This window comes from Zeus faber, assembly GCF_960531495.2.
Source record: "Zeus faber genome assembly, chromosome: 15".
NCBI lineage: Eukaryota > Metazoa > Chordata > Actinopteri > Zeiformes > Zeidae > Zeus > Zeus faber.
Genome location: NC_137194.1, coordinates 26,337,986 through 26,363,573, shown reverse-complemented (window position 1 = coordinate 26,363,573; position 25,588 = coordinate 26,337,986). Strand labels below are relative to the sequence as shown.

The following is a 25,588-nucleotide window of genomic DNA, read 5'->3' as shown; positions in this document are numbered from 1 at the left end:
AAACAATCGGCTGCAGCTTGTCCTCCTGCGCGGCAGGCAGCTTGTGAACTATGGAAAGTTTTCGACGAATCTGTGAATGAATCTCGTCCTCCATGTGAGAAGCGAATGTTGATTCTGTGGATGTATGTTCTAGTTGTTTGTCGGGACATGACGTTTGTTCTACGCCACTTTTTGTTACTTTCGTAGACAGGCGATTAACTGTTAGCTTCGGGCTAGCATTAGCATCGGCTTGAATGAAGAGAGTGAGATGATATTGTCGATAGAGTTGAAAACGTCAGAGCTGTTTATCAAGTGACCTCGGTGACCAAACTGTACAAATATTCACAAATCCTCGTTATGTTATGCAGACTGAATTGTGGCGCGTCTGTAATTTACTCCTGTTGCTTGATGAACTGGCTCGTTTGTTACACAAGATTATGAAATTCAGGAAATCATTTCACTAATATCAACATAATCTTACTTTAGCATCAACCGCCTTAAATATTATTAATAATAGCAATAATAATGATTAAAAATAAGCTTCATTCGTACAGCAATTTTCAAACACCATGTTACTCAAAGTGCTTTACATTGATAGGAGACAATCAAATATTAATAATATAGAAAAAAAGCCAACCAGCTAAATGGATTTAATAAAAATAAGTAAATATACCCACAAGATGATCAATGCTGTGAACCCAATATTCAACTTTTACATTCTGAAGCTGTGTGTTAATTGTCTACAGTAGCTGAATTTATTGAGGAGCATGAGTAGTCAATACATGGAATTTTACTGTATATACACAGCTCAGCCACAGCATTAAAACCACATGGTGTCCTGTGGTATCTGGCACCAAGATGTTAGCAGCAGATCCTTTATAGTCATGTAAGCTGTGAAGTGGGGCCCATTGGTTCGGGCTTGTTGTTCCAGCACATCCCGCAGGTCCTCGATCGAATTGAGATCCGGGGAATTTGGAGCCCAAGTCAACACCTTGAACTCTTTGTAATGTTCCTCAAACCGTTCCTAAGCAGCAATTTTTGCAGCGTGGCAGGGCACATTATCCTGCTGAGAGAGAACAGTGCCATCAGGGAATACCATTGCCATGAAGGGGTGTACGTGGTTTGCAACAATGTTTAGGTGGGTGGTACGTGCTGAAGTAATATCCACATAAATGCCAGGACCCAAGGTATCCCAACAGAACAGCCTAGAGCATCACACTACCTCCACCGGTTTGCCTTCTTTCCGTAGTGCATCCTGGTCCCATCTCTTCCCCAGGTTAAGGACGCACACACACCCGGTTATCCACGTGATTTAAAAGAACGTGATTCATCAGACCAGGCCACCTTCTTCCATGGCTCCATGCTCCAGTTCTAATGCTCACGTGGCCATTGTAGGCGCTTTCGGCGGTGGACAGGGGTCAGCATGGGCACTCTAACCGTTCTGCCACTATGCAGCAAGCTGCGATGCACTGTGTGTTTTGACAACTTAGCCAGCATTAACTTTTTCAGAAATTTGTGCTACAGTAGCTCTTCTGTGGGACCAGATGGGCTAGCCTTTGCACCCCATGCGCATCAATGCGTGGAGGAAGTTGGCCTGGTCTGATGGATCATGTTTGCTTTTGCATCATGTGAATGGGTGCATGTGTCATTTACCTGGAGAAGAGATGGCAAAGCTATGGGAAGAAAGCCGGCCAAGAAGGCAAGCCGGCGGAGGCAGTGTGATGCTCTGGGAAATGTTTTGTTTGGAAACCTTGGGTCGTGGCATTCATGTGGATGTTACTTTGACACGTACCACCCACCCAAACATTGTTGGGCCGGTCAGAGCTGTTTTGGCAGCATGTGGGGGAGCTACACAATATTTGGCAGGTGGTTTTAAGGGTGTAGCTGAACGGTACCGTATATAAATATAATACTTGTGATTTCAATATGCTGATAACACCACCTAAAAGAAGTATTTTTTTTATTTTTAATTTTTAATCAAATCGATTAAGGGTCTAAGTTGACTGAGGGTGATTGTCAATTGGTAGTAACCCCTGCTTTATCCAAGTTTCCTTTTATCATCTAAAAAGTAGTTCAGACTATGGTACAATTCTAATGTGTCATCTATATTAGAATTAATCTGCGACAGATTCCTTAATTTCCTCCAGGATTAATTAAGTGTTGTTTCATACAGAATAAATATAGGAAATATGTTCCCTTTCTTGGATCTAGAGTGCCATCTCATGCTCATACATTTAACTGCACCACAGAAAAAAAGGCTCTAAAAAAAAAAAAAAAAAAAAAAATGACCTACACACAGCATAACTTCTCTGCTCTCATACAGTGAAGAAGTTGAGAACATTTGAATTAATTAGTAAATATGTTTCCTAATTCAGTGCCTTGTCTGATGTATGTGGAGACAGTGAGATGAATTTCTCTGAGGTTTTCAAGCTGTCCAACCAGCTTTGCAAAATTTCTCCAGATGGCAAATACTTGGTAAGTGATTTTTTTCATTTTCTTTGGGTTAAATACATAGTGTGAATTTAAGCTTATAAACGTTATGTAAATGCTCAACAAATCCTGAAACGCCTATTAGGTGGATAATATGGGGAAAAAAAAGACCAGTCAAGTTCCCTCGAAGAGTCTTGATGTTTTCAATCAGGTTCTTTGGTGTGTGTGTGTGTTGTGTCCATGAGCCATTGATAAGTTAAATTGAAATAAAAGTCTGAAATCAGATTAAGGCTATTATTTGTTTGTTTTTTATTTCGTAATAAAAACTTGAATACATGTATTAATTAATTCAGTTATTATGAGGGATGTGGCCTTTCCCAATGTGGAAAATAATACAATGTCTGAATGCAGAAAGTGTTTGCTCCATGGTGAAAACACAACCCAAGTCATTATATTTACCATAATATAGTAAATATTCAAAGGACAAATACTTCTTAAGTTTGTTTTTCTTTTACTTCAAAATTTGTCTTAAATTTAGCTAATGCCAAAATTAAAACGTGTGTGAGTGTGTGTGTCCTTCAGGCGACCTGTGTGCAGTACAGACTGGTGGTGCGAGATGTGAACACCCTGCAGATCCTGAACCTTTACACCTGCCTGGACCAGATTGGCCACATGGAGTGGTCGTCAGATTCGCTCTTCATTCTCTGTGCTATGTACAAAAGAGGCCTGGTGCAGGTAGGCTACTGAGCAGGAGAAGATTATAACAAAAAACCTAGAGGGAGACTGAGTGGACTACTGATTTACGTCCCTCTTTGGCCATGAGCTAGTAAGAAAATATAAATTCTAGGTGAATTCACTCAAATTGTGCATTGGAAATGAGTATAAATGACTATAAATTAATTTCTCATTAATGAAATTCAACATAAAAAGTTTCCAGACTTAAAGCCTACATTTAAAATCTTACAATGACAGTTTTTTTTGGTGTGACCTTTTTTAATCTTGTTTTTATTTTCAAATATATTTTGTCTGGCTTGTAAAGTATTTGTCAGATTTTTTTTAAAAGTACAACCCTGAGTATGTCCAATTCCTGTGTGGGTCCCTAAAGATGATGAATGGGTAGGTAGAAGTGTACTGATGTTTTTTTTTTATTTGGGCTGATTACGTGTGTGACAATGTTATGCAACATTTATGATACATTCATGTCATTATTCTTATGTTATAACGTGCAACTCTAATTCTCTCTCAAGATCCTAATATGCTGCCATAGCATTAGGAAACGGTTTCCCAAACTCTATGATTATTTAAGTCTTTAGTGAGAACCACATTCTTTCCAAAAGAAAAGTTTAAAAACAGTGCAACTACATATATTATTTAAAATATTAAAATGAGAATAAAAGTACAAAATATATTTGGTTTCAATAAAATAATTTCACTGGAGGGCCCAAATGTCTTTTAGACCCATTTGTGATCTCAAATTAAATCCAAAACCTTTTCTTTAACCTTTACCAGTAGTAAAATAGAGGGCTAGACCTTTCAATAATAAGTTGTATCAAGGGTACTGTTTTTATTTCACTGCCCATGAAATAAAAGTGGAAGCAACTTACCTTTGGAGGGGTAACCAGCGGCGGTCTTTCATGGTCTCTGGCGCTCCTCTGGTGTCCACTACAGTTTGTGTAGCTGAAGAAGAAGAAGATGATGAAGACGACACCGGGAGACTGGGGAGATGCAGGGATGGTTGTTTGTCTTCCCGTTTATCTTCTATCTTTTGTCACACTCTCGGTCATTCACGCTCCGCAGGTGTGGTCTCTCGAGCAGCCCGACTGGCACTGTAAGATTGACGAGGGTTCAATCGGACTAGTCTCGTCGCGCTGGAGCCCAGACGGTCGTCACATTCTCAACACGACCGAGTTCCATGTAAGTGTGAAGTCACCGTCTGTACGTGTGTCTGTGCTTCAGTCTGCGTGTGTTTATATGTACGTCTGTCTAGTGTCAACTGTTGCTGTCTCACAAGGGAGGGAGGCCTCAAAATAGCCAGACACCAGAGCCTTCCTTGAAGCCCCTCTGTGCCCCCCGCCCCACCCACCTTGCATATTCAGGGCGGTTTCACTGCTTGGCCTGTTAGCATCCTGTCATGCATTGGTCTCAAGTGCCACCGGAACAGGGGTGCAATGTGTTTGTACCCCTTCCGACGTAGCTCTGGTATTTCCTTTGCCAGCAATACCTGATAGCGATGTTGTGTTTGGCACATGTAACGTTTCGTCTGCTTTTTTTCCTGTAACGCTCTGTTTGATTTGGTCGGCTATTTATTTTGGATCTGACTAACTTCAGTACTTGAAAATGTTTGAGAACATGAATTGCATCATAAGTGATTAGGGTTAAGGTTAAATTAAAATTAAAGCATCCTAATGGTATACCATAAATCACTCTAAATGATCATAGATCTCTGGACGGAGGCTCGTAAAAACTGCTTCTGTTCGTGGCCCAGACGGATCTGAATGCTAAAGGTTCATCTGGAAAGGTCTGCAGAGTGAAATGTGGAATAATGAAGCTACAGTAAACTCTAGTTTACTCCTCCCGACTCTGTTGTTTGACATTCGCACTGTGCCGAGTACAGGGCTGATGGGGCATAGCTTGCCGCTGGACGATGTCAAGTATGGCCAGGGCACCACGCCAGGTTGGGGCCTTGTCGACCACCCTCAACCTGATTTCAGGCATCATCTGACAGGTGCTGCAGCCCAACGTGCAAGTGTGTGCCGACTGCGGAAGGTTGCAGGGAGTGCAAATGTCTGTGGCATTTCTGCTTTGTGTCTGTCTGCATCTTCAAGATGCAAAAGGGGGGGGGGAAACAGGATAGAATGGAGGCATCCTCCCCATGGAGGAATCTGTCAGCGTTGTACCGTGTAGGATATGATGACAAGATGTCGCAGACAAATGGAGGGTGCACATTCTGTTGTTTCTATGAGTCAGAGACTAAAATAGTGTGTTTAGGGTATGTATAATTACAATTAACCTGTGATGTATTACATCTAAAAGCGTTTTAAAAGGTCTCATGATGTAGCAGTAGGTGGCGGTGCAGCACGGCACACAAGGTGCCCCTCATTGAAACAGGGTGTGTCCCCCTCACATTGTTCTGGATATCAGCGTTCCTCACATTTTGTGGATAATGGGACCCATGCATCTTAAATGTGGGAAAAAGGAAAATAACAAATCAATTGGAGGTTTTGTGAATGGTGACACTTTAATATGCATTAAAGGGACCTATAATGAAAAACTCACTTTTTCAGTGCTTGTGCACACACATTCGGGTCTCTGATGGGCCTACTAACACAAAATCGGTGAAATAAAACAACCCAGTAATTTTTTTTTGTGAACTGCGTATTTCAGAATACTTTTGAAAATGTTTCAAAAAGCCATTCAGATTCGTCTCAGTTCTACGTCACATTGAGACTCGATAGAATTAGAACTGGACCACTGGACGCGACGCTAAGAGCTAAGTATAGGAACTGCTCTGTTGTTGGCTGCAGAGACGAGCACAAATCTTTTAAAAGAAAGAGGAATCAATACCAACTGTCTGTGACAAAAATGCAGATGAAGGCAATGTAAGTATTAAAAACATAAATTAAAAAAAATTGTCAATAGGGCTGCTCCCTGAAAGTCGACGAAAAAAAATAATTTGTTTTTCACCTGCATTCATGGCACATGGTGAATGGGCTGTGTTCATTGGCTGAAATATGAAGCGCAAATGGGGGGTTGATTGTGTTCTTTTTTTGTTTTTTAACTGTCTGATGTAAACAAGAGAATTCCATATGGATCACGTGGAATGTTGGTGAAAAGAGGGCAGAAAATGGTGATATAGACAACAAATCGGCACTTGGCATTAAGACCTGTGGCGTAAACAGTCTAAAGAATTTCTGTCCAAAAGGCTAGAGTAGACTCCAGCCATGGGAGGTAAACATTCTGGGCATCTTTGGCAGTTCAGTGGTGTGAGTAATAGTTTCTGTGTACATGTGTAAAGGCACATTGCCTAAATGCTACATGTGACTTGTTCTATTTGGCCTGCTGAAGAAAATGTCTCAAAAGTCAACAATCTCATATGATTTCTGGAATAAATGGTGTTGGAGGTAGTTCATAGTAATAGACAATTCTGCTACTCCAGTGGCAGCATTTATTTAAGGCTTCCTCTTTTTTAACTTCCTCTCCCGATTAGAGATGCAGACTTAATCTACCAGGTGCATCGGTGGCGATGGTTGCCACCTTGCCTTGGGGCCCACTGACCCTGCCTTCACCCTCACCCAAGGTTTCATTAAGGCTGTGCCAGACGGGTGTCCGTGTCAGGCTTGAATTTCAGCCCCACTCATAAACAGCCTTCTATATTAACTTGTTTAGGGACAGCTGCTTATGGCTCGCACTGTTTGTGTGGGTCTGTGTGTTCATGCACATGTCTCATTGTGTTTATGTCTGTGGCTTCTGGAGTTTATTTAGTTCAACAGTTGGATACATCTTTTTTTTTATTGTTATAGGTTTTTTTCTGTTTTATTACTTTGGTATTGCTTTCATTGTAGAGCAGATGGTGCTTATTAAAGGGACTGATTTACTGTGGCATAAACAGGAGTTTCGCTGTCAGTCAACAGGTAGCCACACATTCAGTATAGCCTTGTTGCAATTCCTGTTAGCCATAAATGCGTTCCTCAAAAAGCCCCTCTGAGAACACAAAACTCCTCAGGCACAAATATTTGAAAAATTTGAATTTAGGGTTGGCGCCATGTCCCTGATTTAATGGCTAAGTACCAATAACTTGGCTATGCATTGTGAGCATCCACTCAAGTCATCTCACATTTAAATTCCAATTGTTTATCCCAGGACCTTGCACTATGTTACCACGTATCCATGCTAATCCACCTTTACCAGCTGAGTAGCCATAAAATAAGGTTGGGGAAAAACTGCAGCCAAGGACAGTGGCAAGCTGAGTACCGTTAATGGTTTTCTACATTGTTTGAGTCAGATTAGCACTAGCATACTTGGCCAGTGCTCCTGGAACCATGCTCCAGGAGCACAACACGTAGCATTGTTGGCAGCAGCACTATGAGAATATACACTGTGTCGGAACCTGCAGCAGCTGCTGTTCGGCAGTACAATAGCTGAGCCGTACCTATGTCTGGGCCTGGGAAGGCTTCAAATCTTTGGTAGAATCATGAGGCTGTAACAGGAGAAATGCGCTATATCAGTTTGAGATGGCCTCCTATGTGGAATGTCCATAGCCTAATCCTTTGCCGACAGACGGGCCTATACGGCATCACACACACTCACCCAGCTCTCTCACACTACACATCTAGGAACGTAACAAGAATGGCTGACAGATGGAGTTTCTTGCTGTGCTGCTGTCAGTGGCCGGTGATACGAGTGATCATGTGATGCCCCATTTCTCTCCTTTGGGCGATGTTCTGTAATTGTGATTTTTTTTTAATGGATCTTGGTGGCGAACAGGGGTGTTGGCTGTATGAGTGGAATGTGAAAAGAATTTCCATTGAGCAGACTCCCATGTTCCAGTGGACCTACTTCCTTTGCTAATATACCTAGAACATCTGCTGACTGAAGTTTGCTTCAGCTGTCCCATGTGATGTCCCAATAGGACACATTCGCGCTGGCATGTGCCTCTGGAGATCAAAACAGTGCCCAATGTGGATTTTAGGGGCTAGCAAACCAAACTGTGGCCTTCAGCGAACAATAGTTAATTATTGTGCCATGGCCAGTTTTCCTTTACTTAGACTGATAAACAGCAGCTGTTGGGCCTGCCTTTTCACACCACCCCCCAAGTCACAAGCCTCCACGTCCAGTGCTGCTGCTCACCTTTGGTGGCGATACTTCAGCCAAAGTGTAGAAGTGTAGCTTTACCAGCTCCAGATCCTATGGCATACCACACTGTATGGACAAACATTTCCCACCTAGTTCCTCGCACTGTGCTCCCTACAGCCAGTTTAATGTTACACCCTCCATGCCCCATGTTGTGGGTTCAAGGCTTCTAAGAAGTGTGCATGTGTTTGTGTTTGAGCCATGTTGACCGTGGTTGCCATGGCACCCTGTCCGAGGGGGATGTCCAGAAAGCGTGCAAAGAGGTGTAATTACAGGGCCGGCACAGCTGGATGTGTCGAGCCAACAGGAGTGCGGACACTTCAACCCGGCTAGGTGACAGCCAGACGGTGTCCAAGTTCACAAGTCTGTCTGGGCACTCTAGGAAGCTCTGCGGGTCCAAGAACCATGGTTCTGTGCTCTCCCTTAATGAAAGCTTTTAGGCAGTTCTAAATTCTTATGGTCCAAAAAACGTTTTAGGAGTGGTAGTGAATCCCATCGCTATTGCAGGAATCTGTGTTGAGAATAGACTTTATGGTCTGCATGATAAAGTGAGGCCTTGTACCATCATGCTTTCTGACATTTTAACCCGTTTAAAGAGTTGAATTCTGACTTTCAGAAGCTTCATGTGGATGTTTAGATTGCTGATACAATGACTCCTGCCTTTCAGATAGTTCCAGACAACTTATTTTGAAACTTGTTGCAGTAAAAAGGGCGACTGTTATGGCTGTGATGCATGGCAATTTGTGCACGCAGTCTAAATGGATAGCATTTCCCCCAACATTTGTATTTCTCTTATAGATTGTAATGAATGAGGTTATTCTTTGTGCACTTTTTGGCACATCCCTTTTGGTGAACATAAGCAGAAAGAAGTTGAAATGATTTGTACACAACCTGCCAACAGCATATTTTATGAACACTTTAATAGTCCCAAGTGTTACTATGTGCAGCTTATTTTTTAAAGATCAAGAAGCCATGCGTTATTTTGGACCCCTGACAGGAATATGCCACTCTGTTGGCCTGCTGCCATAACTTTTGTTTGCATCAATCTTGTTAAATTGAAACCAAAGCACATTTTGTGAGCCGGCTGCCCTTGTCTTTGTTTCGCCGCTTTGTGGTTTAGTCAGCTAATCTCTGGCACTTCCTTGTCATTCGTGAAGCGAGTGTTGCTTGATTACATTACTTGCTGTTAATTTGTCACGCGTGCGATGGACCAGGCAGGGTGATGCTTGCTGCAGGGTATCATCATGGCCACAACAGCCATGATGATACCCTCCAACCGAGGTGTGGTTGGATTCTCTCCCCTATTTATCTTGTGATGAAGGCTCAATTTCTCATAATTTAATGTTTTTTCCCCTTTGGTCTTATGGTATGCTGACCCTTGATTTTTGAAAGTACAGTTAGATATTATTGGTCCCTATTTCATGTTTTTATTGGTATTTCCAAGTGTGATGATAGAAATATACCCTTAGTCAACTACCATATACAGTATAAGTCTAGCCCCACCGCTAATGATTGAGCTGAAAGAAAGATGGATTTCATGTCACAGCCTTGTGTCCCACTCAGAACTCTTCAGACATGGCCAACTTGCCTCAGTCATTTCAGGTTTAGCTTTGAGTCAAACCATGCTGCCTGCATTGTAGTGTAGCGACGCCTGGGCTGATGGACAAAGCTGTGGACCTCAAGGAGCTCTCGGAGGTCTCATTAAGCTAGTAGCCTAGCTGATTGAGCCCTTATTAATAGGCCACTGTTGACACCCAGCTTTAATGCTCAGCACTCATCATATCACAGCCTCAGCAAAGCTCCTCTTACATAGATCTAGTTGTCATAAAGCTCTCGCAGAGGCCAGTGTCTCTCACGGCAAGACAGAAGGCGTTGGGTCCAAATAGAGACACAGTTGTTCCAGGGCAATGTCACTGACATGTGAAATGATTGCTGGCTTCAAAAGCCCAATCTAGATCAAAGACGTCTCTCATGGTTCTGGGATGTATTTATGCGCCACTACTTGCTTGCCATACTTTCTCTTGAAGATGATATATATCCTTTTTTTTTTTTTTTTTTTTCTTTCCTTTTGACAGCTGAGAGTCACGGTGTGGTCGCTGTGCACCAAAGCTGTGTCCTACATCAAGTATCCTAAGGCCTGTCAGAAGGGTGAGTATGGGGATCAGATCTTTTTTATTTACTTTCATGCGGCTTATAAGCATGTTTATATTAGCAGGAGTACCTGGGGACAGGGCCGGTGCTCTCATTGCAGGATACCTCATGAATCACACTCTGACCTTATGGCGTGATCCTGGGTCTCCAGCCAGACTAGGGCACTCTCTGCTGACAGCTGTACCCATCTTCAGTAAATGGGGCATGCTCCCCATAACGGACCTGTCAGCGACTTGGGGAAATGATTGTCTTTGGCTCTCCTACTGTTTCACATGCACTGTTTTGGCCCTGCGTGACCCACACATCCTCATGGCTGTCAGATAAATGATAGGGCCAATGGGCCGTGCTTGTTGAACTCAAAGTCATTTTTATGACAAACTCATGCAATTGCTGTAGCTGGTGGTAAGAATAGTTATTGGAGATCTGAGAAGCTTGAAGATTAAAGTGCAAATCCATAAGATCGTCTGTGTGGAGTGGATTGCACTAAAATTCCCAGAATTCTATTGAAAGTAGTGAAAAGTAATAAAATGATGAAATAGAAAGTATAAAAGTAGAGAACTTATTTTTCTTTTTTTCTTTGCGGTTTCTTCTGTCTAAAATTTGTCTTCTGGTCGATTAAAAAAAATAAAATATATATGTATATTATTATTATTATTTTTGCTGTTCTGTTTTTCTGAATGTTCATCATATCAACAGTTCTCAGAGCACAACTAACGGTGCTGTTTGTGCGGCTGCCTTTCACTTCTTGCATATGCCTAATCTCTGCATTCTTACCGGGGAAGGCGGACCCCACCAACAACTGGAGCAACATAAAGAGGAGCGCGTGCATCCCATCAAATATGGGCTTTTTAAACAGAATAATCGTATTAATTACCTTATGGTAATCTTATGGATTACCACTACACACTTACCATTTTATTCCACATATACTTACTTAAATGTTTTTTTATCCACATTTTCATTTGGAAAGTAAGTGTTTGATCAGTTTGATATTAGTAACCGTATCTGGATGTTGCCTAAAAACATCTTTCTGCTTTCCCCGCCGTCCTCTCATATCAGGTATAGATTTCAGCAAGGACGGCTGCTATATGGCCTTAGCTGAGCGGCGTGACTGCAAAGACTATGTGAGCATATTCGTGTGCGACGGGTGGCACTTACTCAGGGTGAGTACTGAATACTAATGCCTCCCGGAAATCAAAACAATCATCACAATGAATAGTTCACTGGGCTGTAGTCATTAAATAAATAAACATGTTTCTGGAAATTCTGGAATAGTTGTGAGGCATTGAAGCTCCAGGACATGATTAAATTATGGGAAACAAAAAATGTTTAAGATTTTTTTTATTTTTATGTATAGCAAATATAATTATAATTATTATTTATTAATTTGTAACAGAATAATCCACTGAATGGCACTTATTTCTTTATTGAATTTACTACTTTTTAAATAGTCATTGATATTCAGTCCATTACTTGGCCCTCATGAAAATGCTTTAAGTCTTTTGAGTGCGAAGAATAACGCTGCTTCCAAAATCGAAGTATGTGATGTGAAAAGTACCTGGATGACATACTGGCCACTAGGTTGGGAAGCGCATCCCACATTGCATTGAGAATGCTTCATCGCTATGACAACAACCCACAATTAGCAGAGAGCGGGTCAGTCCAAAGCGACAGTCTGTACCGTAGTAAGTGGAAGGATGTGCCGTAGCTATCATGTCCGAAAAGTCGTTACAGTTTTTCTTCACATAATCAAGTATAATCTATTTTGGACGCTTTTTTACTTTGTTGCAGCATTTTGAGACAGAGACACAGGATCTGTCCGGGCTGGAATGGTCTCCGAACGGCTGCATATTGGCGGTATGGGACAGCTGTCTGGAGGTGAGTCAAAGGCCGCTTCACACCCAGTATCATCATGTGATTATATCGAAAATGTATGTGGATGAGCTTTAACAACATTGCATTTACAATTGTAATAAACATGCGTCCTGTATTGTATATCTACATAAATAGTATCCAGGTAAATATTATCGTCCTTTGTTGCCTGATGTAAATGACTACCTGTGGACTGCCTGGACGCAATATGTCCCATATCGACATTGTGATTAATATGTATCGTTTACATTTTTTTCTTGGACATTGATCGGCTTGGCAGCTGCTCTGGTGCAAGCGACTTTATCTCCGTTCCCATGTCTCATTCTCATGTTTCACTGAAAAGTTCCACAAACATCACACTGGGAGGAATTGCATCAGTGTGTCTCTTGACAGTTTGGGTGCATTTACACTTGCTGCTACATTTTGTTTTGGACTACAATACGTTTTCAAACAGCTTCTTGAGTGCACTGACACTTGTATTTTTATGTGGTTATTTGCTATCTGATCAGTCTCATTCACCCCCTCCCCCCTACCGTAATAGGTTTAGATGTCTTTAGATACCGATCAATATAGATCAAAATAAAATACACTATTCCAATAGTTACTGTATTATTATGCTGTAATAAGACTTGATGCATTGGGAGTTTAAAAAACAAGGTAACAAACTACTTTCTTATGTTTCTGATCCTGCAGTTCAAGGTGCTGCTGTACTCCCTGGATGGCCGCCAACTGTGCAGCTTCAGCGCCTATGAGTGGTCGCTGGGAATAAAGTCTGTGACATGGAGCCCCAGCAGTCAGTTTCTGGCCATCGGCAGCTATGATGAGAAGGTAAGGAGCAAAACCAAGCAAGTAACGTGCAGACATTTAAATATAAAAAAACAATGTTCATTTTGGTTTGTTGACAGTGTTTTTTGTCTTGATGGTTCAACTAGTTCAAGTTGAAATGACTTCACATTTTTATAGTAAAGCAATTCATTTGAAAGGGGGCTTTCAGCTTAAAAACAACTCACTGCATACTGTAATGCTCACCTTCCAGGTTCGTGTATTAAATCACATCACATGGAAGAAGATAACGGAGTTTGAACACCCAGCCACCATCTGTAACCCAAAAACTGTGAGTACTGTATTCCTACCTAGCATGCAAATGACACCTCAACACAGCATTTGCATCAGTCTCCCTGTTTCTGCAGATGATGTAGTTAGACTGTGACTATTTGTTTGTATGGTCAGACTGTGTACAAGGAGGTTGAACAGCGGCCGGCGGTTCCCAGCGATGACCTGTCAATCCACAGCATCAGCCTGGGCAGCACACTGTTCAACACCCAGAGCAAATGTAGGTGATACACACAGTGCAGTTAAACAGGAGCCAATCTCCTATATTATTCACATTATTTAAAGGTGGATTCCATTCCTCCACCAATAGTTATCCCCTAAATACTGAGATATTCATCAAAAAATATGACGTGATGAAATGGGACAGTTGGATTTTTTTTTTTTTTTTTTTTTGTTCTATCGCCCAGCCCTGTATCCTTGTATGTGAAGTCAATGTGGATAGCATGCACCATCATTTTGGGTGGAGCGCCCAGGTCCCTGGGCACCTTGTCCCTGCTTTATTTCCTTTCAGAATTAGGGTGTAAAAAAATTTCTAACTGGTTTGATATGAAGCCGAACACCGGACCGGTATACCACATTTTAGGTATTGCACTTGAATCAGCAGCATAACTTTGTGTTTTAATTTCTCACAACCGTTTAACTTAAGTTTTCTTCTTCTAAACATCAAAATAATAATTAAAATTCTACATCGACCTCGTGCAACTTGAGAAACTGGATTAAAAAAAAACCCTCCAAACTAATTCTCTTCTCTAGGTTTACGTTTTGCCTCAAATGCGAAGTATTTCCAATCAGCACTCCTGCTGTTTTCTTTGTCAACCCAAAACTGTTGGCACTTGCCATCTTTAATGAGCGAACACTGTGACAAAGGGGAGCGAATGAGACAAGTGACTCCAACTTGCTGTTGGAGAGAAGAGAGAGCAAGGAAGTGCAGCTTTGCTTTCAATGCATATTGTCATATCATTTAAAATTATATAGTTATGTTTACAATGATATATTGAGGGGGACAACTGTTTTTCCCAGGAAGAGGGGGTCCGGACGCCCCCTCTGTGATTTCTGCCTCTGCACTAGTGGCTCAGTTAGTCCATTTATAAACAAACGTAATATTATGTTAATCATGTTGTCATATTGCTTATTACTAATGCAATACAAGTTGGATTTAGCGCCGCGACGCAGTTGACATAGGTTGCTGATGAAGGCAAATTTTTTAATTTGCCAGAACGTATGATATAATGACAAATACCGGTGCAGTCGGTTTGCATAAAATCAAACCATCGGTTTAACCTCTGACCTGTAAAACCGAATATCAACCAAACTCTACTCAGAATTCGCAATCAGTTGCAGCGTCTTTGAGCAGCCAGTGGGCATACTGTATGTGTAAGCTGCAAGACATCCTGACCTATAATAACAACTTTTAAGATAGTCTTAACATTTAAACCAGGATTTGTGAAATGACTTGAGTCTCGTATGTTTTGCTGTGGAATTCCCATTTAACCTGAGCATGCATGATGGATCAAAAATGACACAGATGATTGTTTCCTTGCTCTATTTTTCAAAACAAAATATTTTAATTTAAATTCCACAATTTCCCTTAGGAAAGTATTTCTGATTATGCTAACTCGTTACTATTACAATTTCCTGTTCATGTGCCCATAATAGCTCCATTTGAGATGTATTTTTGAAAGAAATCTGCATGAATTGATTTCATTGATTTAATTTTTGTTCCATTTTTGGTGCCCTCCAGATGAAATCCATCAGCCGCCGTTCCAGATTCCTGTGGCCAAACCAGACGCAGACAGAGCCAACCCCAAGATTGGGGTCTCCACCCTGGCCTTTAGCTCGGACAGTCGCTATCTGGCCACTAAGAACGGTATGAGCTGGTGCAGCTTGTGTGATATAAGCTGGTGCTTGATAATGGCTGTAGTTGTTCAGTGTCAAAGAGACAAAATAAGTAAAGTCAGTGATCATATACCACTTTTTACCGAAAGCTTAACATTTTGAAATTATGAGGCAACAACGTATTATTTGTCAAAGTACAGCAGTGATTGCTATCGAAAAACATTAAATAGCTCAAAAATATATGAGAATTAGGCTTTGGATCCCTGTGAGAGAAAGGACATGTAACCACAAGGATAGTGCATGATGGCTGTGTCTAATAACAAATAAAATAATATCTTGGCTGTTATGTTGCTGGGATAGTCTAAAGGTAACCTTTCTTGATTCCAGGATTCACATGTAGACTTAAATGTTTTATAATATTGCAAAATATTATTTCCGGAGCTTTGTCATCAATCTACAGGGATATACGTTTTTGTCTTATACTTGATCTTATCCTATGACATGCTTGTATGTTATGACCACAGTTTGAAAACCTCTGACTCTTTCCACGTTTCCCCCCTACAGACAGCATGGCCAGCGTCGTGTGGGTGTGGGACATGCAGAGGATGAGCCTGGAGGCCGTGCTGGAGCAGACCCTGGCCGTGCGCTGCTTCCAGTGGGACCCCAAACGCCCCCGACTCGCACTGTGCACGGGAAACTCCAAGCTCTACCTCTGGTCTTCCGCGGGCTGCGTCTCTGTCCAGGTCCCTGCTGAAGGTAACTACCTGGATCTTAAGAGGGGCAGGGCTTGACATTAAGCTTTTTAAGAGATATTACTTGGCTGATAAACAATTACAATAAATAAGGTATATACACAGTATAGTATATACACCGATCAGCCACAACATTAAAACCCTTTTACAGGTGAAGTGAATAACATTGATCATCTCGGTACAATGGCACCTGTCAAGGGGTGGGATATATGAGGCAGCAAGTGAACAGTCAGTTCTTGAAGTTGATGTGATGGAAGCAGGAAAAATGGACAAGTTTAAGGATCTGGGCAACTTTGACAAAGGGTCAAATATGATGGCTAGACGACTGGGTCAGAGCATCTCCAAAACGGCAGGTCTTGTGGGGTGTTACCAGTATGCAGTGGTTAGTACATACAAAAAGTGCCAGAGTATCACAGGACACCTTCAGAGGTCTTGTGGAGTCCATAAGGGGGACGTATCACCTGCATCCCCCTGAAATCTACCTTGCTAAACGCAATCTTGGCTAGTAAACAATAAGTATTTATAGAGGTAGAGATCTCTCCAGTGAACAAATCTAAATGAGAATTCTAACTGAACAATTAAAATGCTCTTCACTCAGTCAGTAGACAATGGAGCAAGAAAAATATTTAGAATATAACATTTCATTTAAAATAGCTCAGGATTTTCTCATTACATGCCTTGCTTTCATTATAATTGTGTAATTTACTTCTCAGCCACTCAGCTTCAGTGATACAGTATGCAGTTTATTTTACATTACAGAGATCAAATATATTTATCCCTTGCCCGATCAGAGAAGTGCATGAGGCATTCTATTTGCCCCAGGAAGACTTAATGTCGAGCCCTGAGGGGTTTTGCGGCTCTCTTTGGTTCTGGACTGATGCTTAAAATACACTTTGGTAGTTATTTTTAGACCAGCAGAAGAGTACAAAATCTGACTTTTGGGGGTGTTATTGGTCATGGTCATTTCTCACCACCCACCCCCAGGCGGCTTCCAGGTGCAGGCGTTGAGCTGGCACTGCAGTGGGGACTTGCTGATCCTCATCGGGAAGGAGCAGCTCTGTCTGTGCCACATGGAGGTCGAGCCAGACGACAAGTGACCCCCACACAAACGCACTAAACCAAGCACTATTCCCCAAAAGAAACAAACTAAAACTGGGGACCAAAAGGGTCAAACACGACTCATTTTGTTGAGTCGTATTTGATGCTGTTAGAGAGTTGCATAAAGGGAGCCGACCACATATTTATACGTTTACCACAGTAGTTAGCAGGATGTCTCTTTCACGTAGTTGAGAAAAACATAAAAACTTGACATTCCTGACACACACAGGTTTGTAGACTTGCCTCATTCAGTAGGTCAAAGTATTTTCTATGTAATGGTACAAGTATTTTTAATAAACTTTGTTATAATAATTTGCTTCAGGTCAGTAACTTTTTTAAAACTAGTGTATCTTTCTGAGTATCATCGTGTGATCAGTCACCAAGAATATCAGGTTGGTTTGATATTGTCTGCAGGGAGCTGGCTGTGGTCAAAATGAATTTTAGCCCAGTTACTTATCAGCCTGCGCATTTACATACAGCTGACTATTTTCCTATATTTTTAGAAATCATCTCTACTTAGCTTTATGAAAGATTTCAATTGGAAAAAAGGCAGAACTGCCATACATCGGTGGTAATGTCTTTGTCAATGCAACCAGGATATTAGTTTCTCCCAAGATTGTAAAGATAGATAGCCTGCAACATTACGTGTGCGTGCACCTGAAGAACATCAACATTTTGGTATTTGTCCAACACAGGTTTTAACGGTTTGTGATGTCACACCATGAAGCAGCTTTTAATGGATGTAAACCTCTCAATATCGCCAGACAGTTCCTCTCGCTGAGCTGAGAGGGAAAAGCAACTTCAAATGTCATAAGGATGACAGTGAACATGCTCATGGAATTGTATTTGCAAATGTTTAATTTACACAGTTTGGATTTGACAATAATAGACATTAATAGTTTATCTTTTAAACAAGCAAATAAGAATCACTCTGGACAATATTTGATGTGCAAATCATCCTCGTTCACCAAAGCAAAATCTATTCCGACAGCCAAAACCATCTCAGACAGAATGTTGTAAATACTATTATTAGCAAATCCCAGAGCTGAAACTTTCCCTCTTGTTAATGTGCTATAAACATTTAAAACCAACCGCTTCCATCAAAGAAGTTCACAGCCACGTTAAAGACGGATAAATAAAAACAGTGTAGTATTTACAAATCAAAAATATACTATTTTCAAAAAGAAACAACCATGCAAACTCATCGTGCAAGAAAACACATGCACAGAATCAAGCACCCCCTATTGGCATTAAGGATGGAAATAGAAGCATCACCTTTGGAAGCAACGTAGTTCAGAGCTGACGGAGGAGCAGTGATACTAAATGTTAATCCAGAAGATCTAACATAGATAGTATTAACCATGTAAACCAAGTGCCAGGCTCAAATTATCCTTGAATTACCGTTATTTTGATTTAGCGAAAAACAGGTTTTGCGTTGACATAATTATACAAATTAATAAAACCAGCAGCATTATTAAGGCAACTAAAAAAAAAACAATAGTTAAGAATGCAGCAGTTCTTCTCAGAATAGTATTGAGCATTTCAGACCAACTTTCCCTTTGGAGACTTAGTGTGTGATTTAACACAGAACAAGTGTCTTCTTTCCTTTTGGAGAAACCAAACACTGGGATTTGAATGATTTAACCATTCTACATCCGGTGACAACATTAAAGGATAGATCCGCCATTTTCTCGCTCTGCTTAAATGCAGTCCAACAGAGGAAAGTCTGAATGCTGTAAACAACAGAAGCTCACAATATCGTTGTATTGGTTACATCCGTGCTAAAGTAAGAGACTAGAAACGGGAAGTTGCATTGCTTCCTACTAGTGCTGGGCGGCATAGCCAAAAACTTTATCACGATAAAATACTTCCTACCATTCCATAACTATTGAACACAATATATATATCACAATTTCTGTTAAATGTTTTATTTTTTTTTCTAAAGACAGTTGTATGCCATGATGCATTTTAACAGTTATTGGTGGAATGAAGTTGTGCAACTTTTTGGATATAATGAGCATTGCACAGCACTCGTAAATGTAAGTAAGAAGTGAACAAGTGCAGCTGCTGACAAAATGAGTAAACAATAGATACGGCAGGTAGGCCTAAATCTTAAATACGTTTATGGTAGTGATGCAAATTTAAAGGAATTTCCTCAATCGATAGTTGTTAACCTTAATAAACAATTGTCATTTCATTGATAATGTAAAAGTTAATGACGTCACAGTCGGTGGGGCGTGGGGACCTGCGTGGAGCTTTTCTTTCATTTCAGAACTCGCTGAGCTGATTCACGCATGCAGGAATATTTACGACCCATCTTTGAGCGAGTTAAATATTAGATTTTTGGGCGAATGTTACGTAGCAGATCGAGCCTGGCACAGATATGGACAATGAGACGCTAATACAATTCTTACATAGAACAAGACACAAAATAAGTTAAGTTTTTTTATATATTTAATTGGAGTCATCCCCATTGCAACATCGCTTGTTTCGTTTTGCCGCTGTGCCTCTCCCTCAACCCGGGGTTTTGTTTTCCTCCCTCCGCGCCGTTATCCCGTTCCCGTCTACCGACACAGCAATAAACAGTTTCCTCCTCTGCATCAAGAAGCTCCCATTTTCTGCAACCATGTTTGTTTTTGTTCTTCTGGAAGCCTCAGGTCTACTACTTCCACTAGGCATTTTATTTCCGAAAGTCCTGCGCTGCAAAGACTCCCATTGATACAATTCCAACAAGACCGCAAATTGTTCAGTTCTTATCGGTAAAAAACACAACATCTCTCAACATTAACATCCCTAGTTTGTGGTGTTGCCCGTATTTATTTTACACGTGGATATTTACCGTCTGCTTTTGAACTGAAATATCGACGTACGTGCTCCTCATTTGTCAACGATACGTTATCTTTCTGCTTCTCCTCAGTTGCTCATTTGAGGCTACTGCTCTGTCCATTTCCAAATACAACCAACCCATAAGAGAGGGGAATATTTCTATACCGACGAATGTCATTGGCGAAAGGTGAGCTTTATGTAGATTGTCCAAATGGATTTGGCTTTCTATTGCGGCTTGCCTAAAGCCTATATAAATGAACAAACCTGCGGAAGACATTATCGAGCTTCTTTTATTTCTACATCAAGGGAAAAAAAATAAATATTGCAATAGTTATCGTTTTATCGCCCAGCAACACTTCCTACTGGCAACCTGCTGTAGCTAACGTTATGAAAAAAAAAATCCTTTTTCAAAGTAGTTTTAAATAAAATGTGTTATTACTGCTATTTAAAATGTGACTGATGCGAGATCCCCGTTTTTGAAAAGGACATTGTTACAGACTTTCCCCCCATTGGACTGCATTAAGTAAGGTTCTGCTATAAAGAGTAGGACCGTGACGTCACTGCAGTATTGAGCTGAAAAAAAAACTGGCAGACCTACCTCTAATGCCCACGTGACCATGTATCAAATCTACATTTGGGTCAGATGGGTCAGTAGGCTAACCTGCTAACATGAAAGTCAAGCTCAAACCCCATTGGCTCGCAAAACTAGGGACCTCAGGAGGGTGGCACCACCCAGTGAAACAGAGCGTCCTGGAACGGATGGTCGAGAGGCATGTTAGAATGCATCATCTGATTAGTATTTTCAGCGTTCTTCTAACTTAAGAGCAAATAGGTTTTGACTCTCAATCACTTACTACGTGATTATTGACCACTACTGAGTTAGAATCATGGAGTGATTTACCGCTCAGTCTGGACTAAGCATGATGGATTAGTCATGCACCCTACCGCTGCAACTGAATTTACATTGACACACCCCTGAGAGCCCAAGCGAGTTATGGCAGAATTTAACAGTTATTGACGAGGAGACGTGCTGTGTGACATGGACCTGGGCTAGCCAACAATACGACAGCAACTTTGGAAGGCCTAACCATCTGAAGACTGGAACAAAGACACACAGACCGATTGCAGATCAAGCTGCGTAGGTGAGACAGCTTCCATGAGGACGTACCGTGCGACAGACACATGGAGCTACAGTCTGGTGTAATTTGGGGCCGTGCTGGTATTAGAAGCCGATCTTGCCTCGGGTCATGGAGTAGCCCAGCTTGGCCTCGTTGTTGATGAAGGACATGATGCCCAGGTAGGTCTCGATGAGCAAGGGTTTCTCTAGGATCAGGACACCGTTGGCCCGCCCCGGGATCGGATGCTCCTTGTGGGCCTTTTTCACAGCCTGCACCAGCTGGGTCCGGAAGTTGTCCGTCTTAAAACAGGAAATTAAAGAGAAATGACAAACTGCGATACAAAATCTGCGACACGTACCACAGTTAAACGTCAACCTACTCAAACAACTGGAAAACCAGATGCATGTCTATACCTACAGAAGTTATTAAATAAATTACATTACAAAATCTCCTTAGTGATAGTGCGGCTTCGTCAAGTTCATGTTTTATTCCTCTTGTTTTTGACTAATAAATAGGTTTATGTACATGGATTATAACTGAACTCTTTTAGAATTAATTTGTTTTCCTCTTTCAAGTATAAACCCTTATTCTGGCTGAGATTCATTATTTTCAGATACATGACCACGAGGGCTTTGGTAAAATACCTTCTGTGTGAGGAAGCCAGTAAAAGCTGAAGTCTAAATGATATTCCAATGTTCTGAGACTACACAGTACATGGAGTAGTGGAAGGAACTTCTAGGAGTTTTCCCTTTACAATGACACCATACTTATTATCATGAACAATAAATGATAACCCATTACAAGACAGGTTACAAACATCTGCAGCCCTTGCTTTTCTCTGCATACAGACACACTGAAGCTGCTTTTGTCGGTAGTGGCCTCTACCGTCAGACAGCTCTTCACCTGGCAGAGCGATGACACCTTCTCATCGGCACGCGCCATTGGGTGCTCGGTGAAGGTCAAGTAGGGCATATCCGTGGACCAGGGGTTCCAGCGATTGAGGAACGAGGCCCGGGGACGTTTATCCCACTGGACACGGATCCCGTAACCTTCCCTCCTAAGACAACAAAAAAAAGCTGGTTAAGTGGCAACACAAAAAAAAATGTAAACGCCCACAAAATTCTGGATATATTTCAGTTAATGCTTGTAAATTCACACTATTCTGCAACGTCACCAAGAGATGAAACAGAGTTACTCTGCCATTTAAACACTAATATAATTTTTGTTTACTGTAACATGGCCAGACACAAATGAAAAAACGGTGTCACTATTTTGGTGAACTTATTAGGGCTGCCCCCTGAAAGTCGATGAGTCGAGCAGTGTCCATTACAATAACAGGATAAAACAGATAGAAGCTTACTAAATGCACAGGGATAACATTTCAATGAGGAATTATAAATAATGAAACGTCCGGTCATGGATCCCCGTTCCTCCAAATAACAACTAAGAACAGTGTGGGAACGGGGCACGACTCATAGACTCGGTAAGATTATTTTCTTTGCATCATGCACGTTGAGGGGGTGAGTCACAGAGAAAGTGTCGTATTCAAACACAGTTTTATTCCAAAAGGAGATGTAAAATAACCTACATCCAAAATAAAAACACTCTTCTGGCACGCAGGTTGGGTGCACCACATCGCTGGCGTGCTCATTTTCGGTACAGTCACAGAGGGAGACTGGTGCGCAAAATGCACCCTAATTGCTCCCTCTACGCGCCCTGCCTCGGGATGGCGCCCTCCCCGACGGATATTTGCATTGAACGGCCGAATTCGATTCGACTAAATTTGAGTCGCCGGAGAAGTTATACTAGTGCAAGGTTCACACATTTAATCACAAATGATTGAAATCTCCACAATCAAAATTGAAAAAAAGGGAGTCTGAAAAATGGCAAAAACCTATCCTCGAAACAAGCCAGGCAAAGGAGGTAAATGCTCTTTAAGGATTAAATATTTTCCCCATTGAACTGCATTCAAGCACAGTGAGAAGCTACAGCAGAGTGGTAAGATTCTTTATAAAGTGTTCAGCGAGAGTATTGCTATGACAACAATAACAACTATATATAATAACTATAATAACAGTTGGAAATGATGGGAACCAACATTTTACCAACATTCAAGGTCTGGGTTGAAAAACAGTAAACCTATCTTTTAAGAAAGAGGTCAGGAAAACACTCCATTAATCATAACTAGTTTGTAGTGGACAAACATGGTTTTATATTTAATAGTTTACTTGTTCAGTGATTTGGGTGGAAACTCGAACTCCCCCACTGAGATGGTGTCTACAGCGTTGAGGGAGATCCTGACGACCTGCTGACACAGCAGGTTGATGAAGTCGTATTTACACACCAGCAGGGACCTACACGCAGAAGACACCATGATGTCAAGACAGACAGACGCACGCACACCGCCACTTTACCATGCACCAGACATTTGGTAAGCACACGACATACACTTGAGTATGGTATGACAGATGGATCCAACATCTCTAGGAAACAGAGTTGCCTCGGCATTGTTTCCTTACAAGTGAAACGATTGATGTTTGTGTGAAATGTAAACATTAATATAATTAAATACTGATTATGCAGTTAAAAACAGACACCATGATTAAATAATGACTACATGATCATAGGGATGTGGAATAATACATGTGGAGTCAACAGCCTTATTTTGTCCTACCTGTCCGTTATGAGAACCAGCCGCTCCTTCTCATTGTTCCAATGGTCAACTCTGCAGAAATAAACAGTTTATAATTAGATATATTTCTACATCATGATTTGAAACGGAGTAATGAGAGGATTGGATGAGTAAATAGGGAGATAAGCCCATGCAAGTATGAGCATTACATCCCCACATCCAATATGGATAAGAATATTATTCTGCCATGAGTTAAGTACTGTAACATAAGTACCATACCATGTGATACAAACACTGGATAACAAACACAAAAAATGAAAGTAAACAGTGTTTGTTAAAACACAGAACATTCAGCAAAAATAAAAGGCGTAGTGGCCTCAAAGACAAAACAAGTCTGGGGTATTCATTCGCTTGATACTGCCTCCGACCGCTCCATATTACAATGGCCCTCTGTGTTTCCCTGGGAATAGAACATGTGGCAACACAGAAGTATTCTCAAAAACCAGGGATGTTGCTAAACCCTTGTTCCCTAATTTGATTTAATGTAAGACTATTTGATGAAAAGCAATAGAATAGTCTTGAGAGAAGATCAACTAGGATGAGCTCTTTGGGGGGAAAAAAGAAAAGTAGAAAAAAACAATGTCTACCTTTTATACATCTGCTCTTTTTAAAGTGAAGAGACAAAACAAAGTGCATTATGGGTAAAGCTACGTCATAATAAGAGGAAATGTTGGCATGTAAATTTCGGTCCAGGTTTATAAAAAATAAAAATCTCACCTCCAGATGCACGTATGTATGTATATATGTACAATATATACACACCCTGAATTAAGTATTTTTCAGTCTATAAACAACACTGTTCAGTATAGTTGATGGAGAACACTCACTCGGCCAGCAGCCAGACACTGAGCACCTCCCCGTCCTCTGAGGGCAGAGCCACGGTCCTGATGTCACTGACGGCCTGCTCAATGGTACCTGGCTGAGAGACACCCGCAGTCTGCATCAGCACCTAAAACAGCGATTCTCAACCCTTTTCACACCACAGTCTCTTTCTTGTTCAATTGAGATTGGGAGTTGGTCTTTGGTCGCTGCACATTAATTCACATTGTACAAGACACACACTAAAGCAGCCCTCATATGCATGCATGCATACAAACACTTACTCCCGTTTCTAAATGCAGCTGTTCACGTGGCAGTGTACACTGATTTATTTTAGTACTATTGTTATAGAGATAAGTGAAACAATGCTCAAAACAGTCATTATTGTACATTCCCGATGTCTTGTAAGCGAGATGTCTGTGAAGTTTAACTATTAATCGTAAAAAACACTGATCTAAAGCATGCTATAGGAGAAACACACTGTTTACTCAATCACTCATCTCTTTTATCTGAGAGGTGGGGGAGCTTCTTAACATCACTACAGCCCATGACACAGGGCGCTGCTGACGTCAACGGATGACGTCATCTGACAGCGGATGTCATCGGGCCTGACCCTGTGGACTGTTTTCACCATTTAAGTGCCACTCACAATGCCATTACTCTGAAGCATCCTCGGTCACGACAAAGGCGTGCTCGACTTAGGCTTGCAATGTGACGTCATCTGCTGACCTACACCGTCCGAATTACCTTTCGGCGTCAGTCCTCTGCCGCAAACTCACCCTAAAGACGAAGTAGTCCTTGACCTTGGCTTGCATGGTGGGGTTGTGGACGTGGAAAGGCGTCAGGGTCTGCAGCGGGGAGCAGCAGGCCGGCGCTCCGTACCCCCCGCCGGCACCGGACGGCGTGAACGCCACCTCGACCCCCTCCTCGGTCCCCGCGGGGTGGAGGACCGCAGCCCCGGGACTCAGCGGCTCCACCGTGTCATTCAGCTGCAGCATGGCAAAGCCAAACGGATACTTTCGACGACACTTGCGAAACGGAGTCTTAAATTG

The 25,588-nt window shown here is 41.5% G+C and overlaps 3 protein-coding genes across 4 annotated transcripts in view; 1 reads left to right on the top strand and 2 right to left on the bottom strand.

Moving 5' to 3' along the window:
- tp73 (tumor protein p73) overlaps positions 1-4,195 on the bottom strand; it is a gene marked incomplete at its 3' end in the record, with an annotated part of 48,791 nt that extends 44,596 nt beyond the window's left edge. The window contains exon 1 of the mRNA XM_080014461.1: positions 4,014-4,195. Within this exon, the coding sequence (XP_079870587.1) occupies positions 4,014-4,045 (32 nt within the window). The 5' untranslated portion in view covers positions 4,046-4,195. The remainder of the gene's footprint in view (positions 1-4,013) is intronic.
- On the top strand, positions 19-17,357 carry wrap73 (WD repeat containing, antisense to TP73). 2 transcript variants are annotated; one of them, XM_080014460.1, is made up of 13 exons: positions 19-94; positions 2,378-2,454; positions 2,992-3,144; positions 4,207-4,323; positions 10,335-10,407; positions 11,470-11,573; positions 12,202-12,288; positions 12,976-13,110; positions 13,319-13,396; positions 13,513-13,615; positions 15,137-15,262; positions 15,796-15,987; positions 16,968-17,357. In XM_080014460.1, exons 2-13 carry the CDS (start codon positions 2,386-2,388, stop codon positions 17,078-17,080), a joined length of 1,350 nt encoding a protein of 449 aa, XP_079870586.1. In that variant the 5' UTR covers positions 19-94; positions 2,378-2,385; the 3' UTR covers positions 17,081-17,357. The 2 variants fall into 2 exon arrangements, with proteins under 2 accessions (XP_079870586.1, XP_079870585.1); XM_080014459.1 differs by having other exon boundaries at positions 20-94; positions 2,355-2,454.
- Positions 17,358-21,025: 3,668 nt separating this feature from the next.
- Positions 21,026-25,588, bottom strand: tprg1l (tumor protein p63 regulated 1-like). Its single transcript, XM_080015976.1, has 6 exons — positions 25,316-25,588; positions 24,545-24,636; positions 23,700-23,750; positions 23,254-23,379; positions 21,929-22,082; positions 21,026-21,324 (listed from the first exon to the last, which is right to left on the bottom strand). The coding sequence occupies exons 1-6, from the start codon at positions 25,532-25,534 to the stop codon at positions 21,130-21,132; spliced, it is 837 nt and encodes a 278-aa protein (XP_079872102.1). The 5' UTR covers positions 25,535-25,588; the 3' UTR covers positions 21,026-21,129.

Excerpts from the sequence above, each read along its gene's own strand:
- wrap73 (XM_080014460.1), top strand. The coding sequence starts at position 2,386 with ATGAATTTCTCTGAGGTTTTCAAGCTGTCCAACCAGCTTTGCAAAATT. Across the intron at positions 11,574-12,201 it reads ACGGGTGGCACTTACTCAGG|CATTTTGAGACAGAGACACA; the intron begins GTGAGTACTGAA and ends ACTTTGTTGCAG. Across the intron at positions 13,616-15,136 it reads GTTCAACACCCAGAGCAAAT|ATGAAATCCATCAGCCGCCG; the intron begins GTAGGTGATACA and ends GGTGCCCTCCAG.
- tprg1l (XM_080015976.1), bottom strand. The coding sequence starts at position 25,534 with ATGCTGCAGCTGAATGACACGGTGGAGCCGCTGAGTCCCGGGGCTGCG. Across the intron at positions 23,380-23,699 it reads CTGGTTCTCATAACGGACAG|GTCCCTGCTGGTGTGTAAAT; the intron begins GTAGGACAAAAT and ends TTCTGCGTGTAG. Across the intron at positions 22,083-23,253 it reads CCACCCAAATCACTGAACAA|GAGGGAAGGTTACGGGATCC; the intron begins GTAAACTATTAA and ends TTGTTGTCTTAG.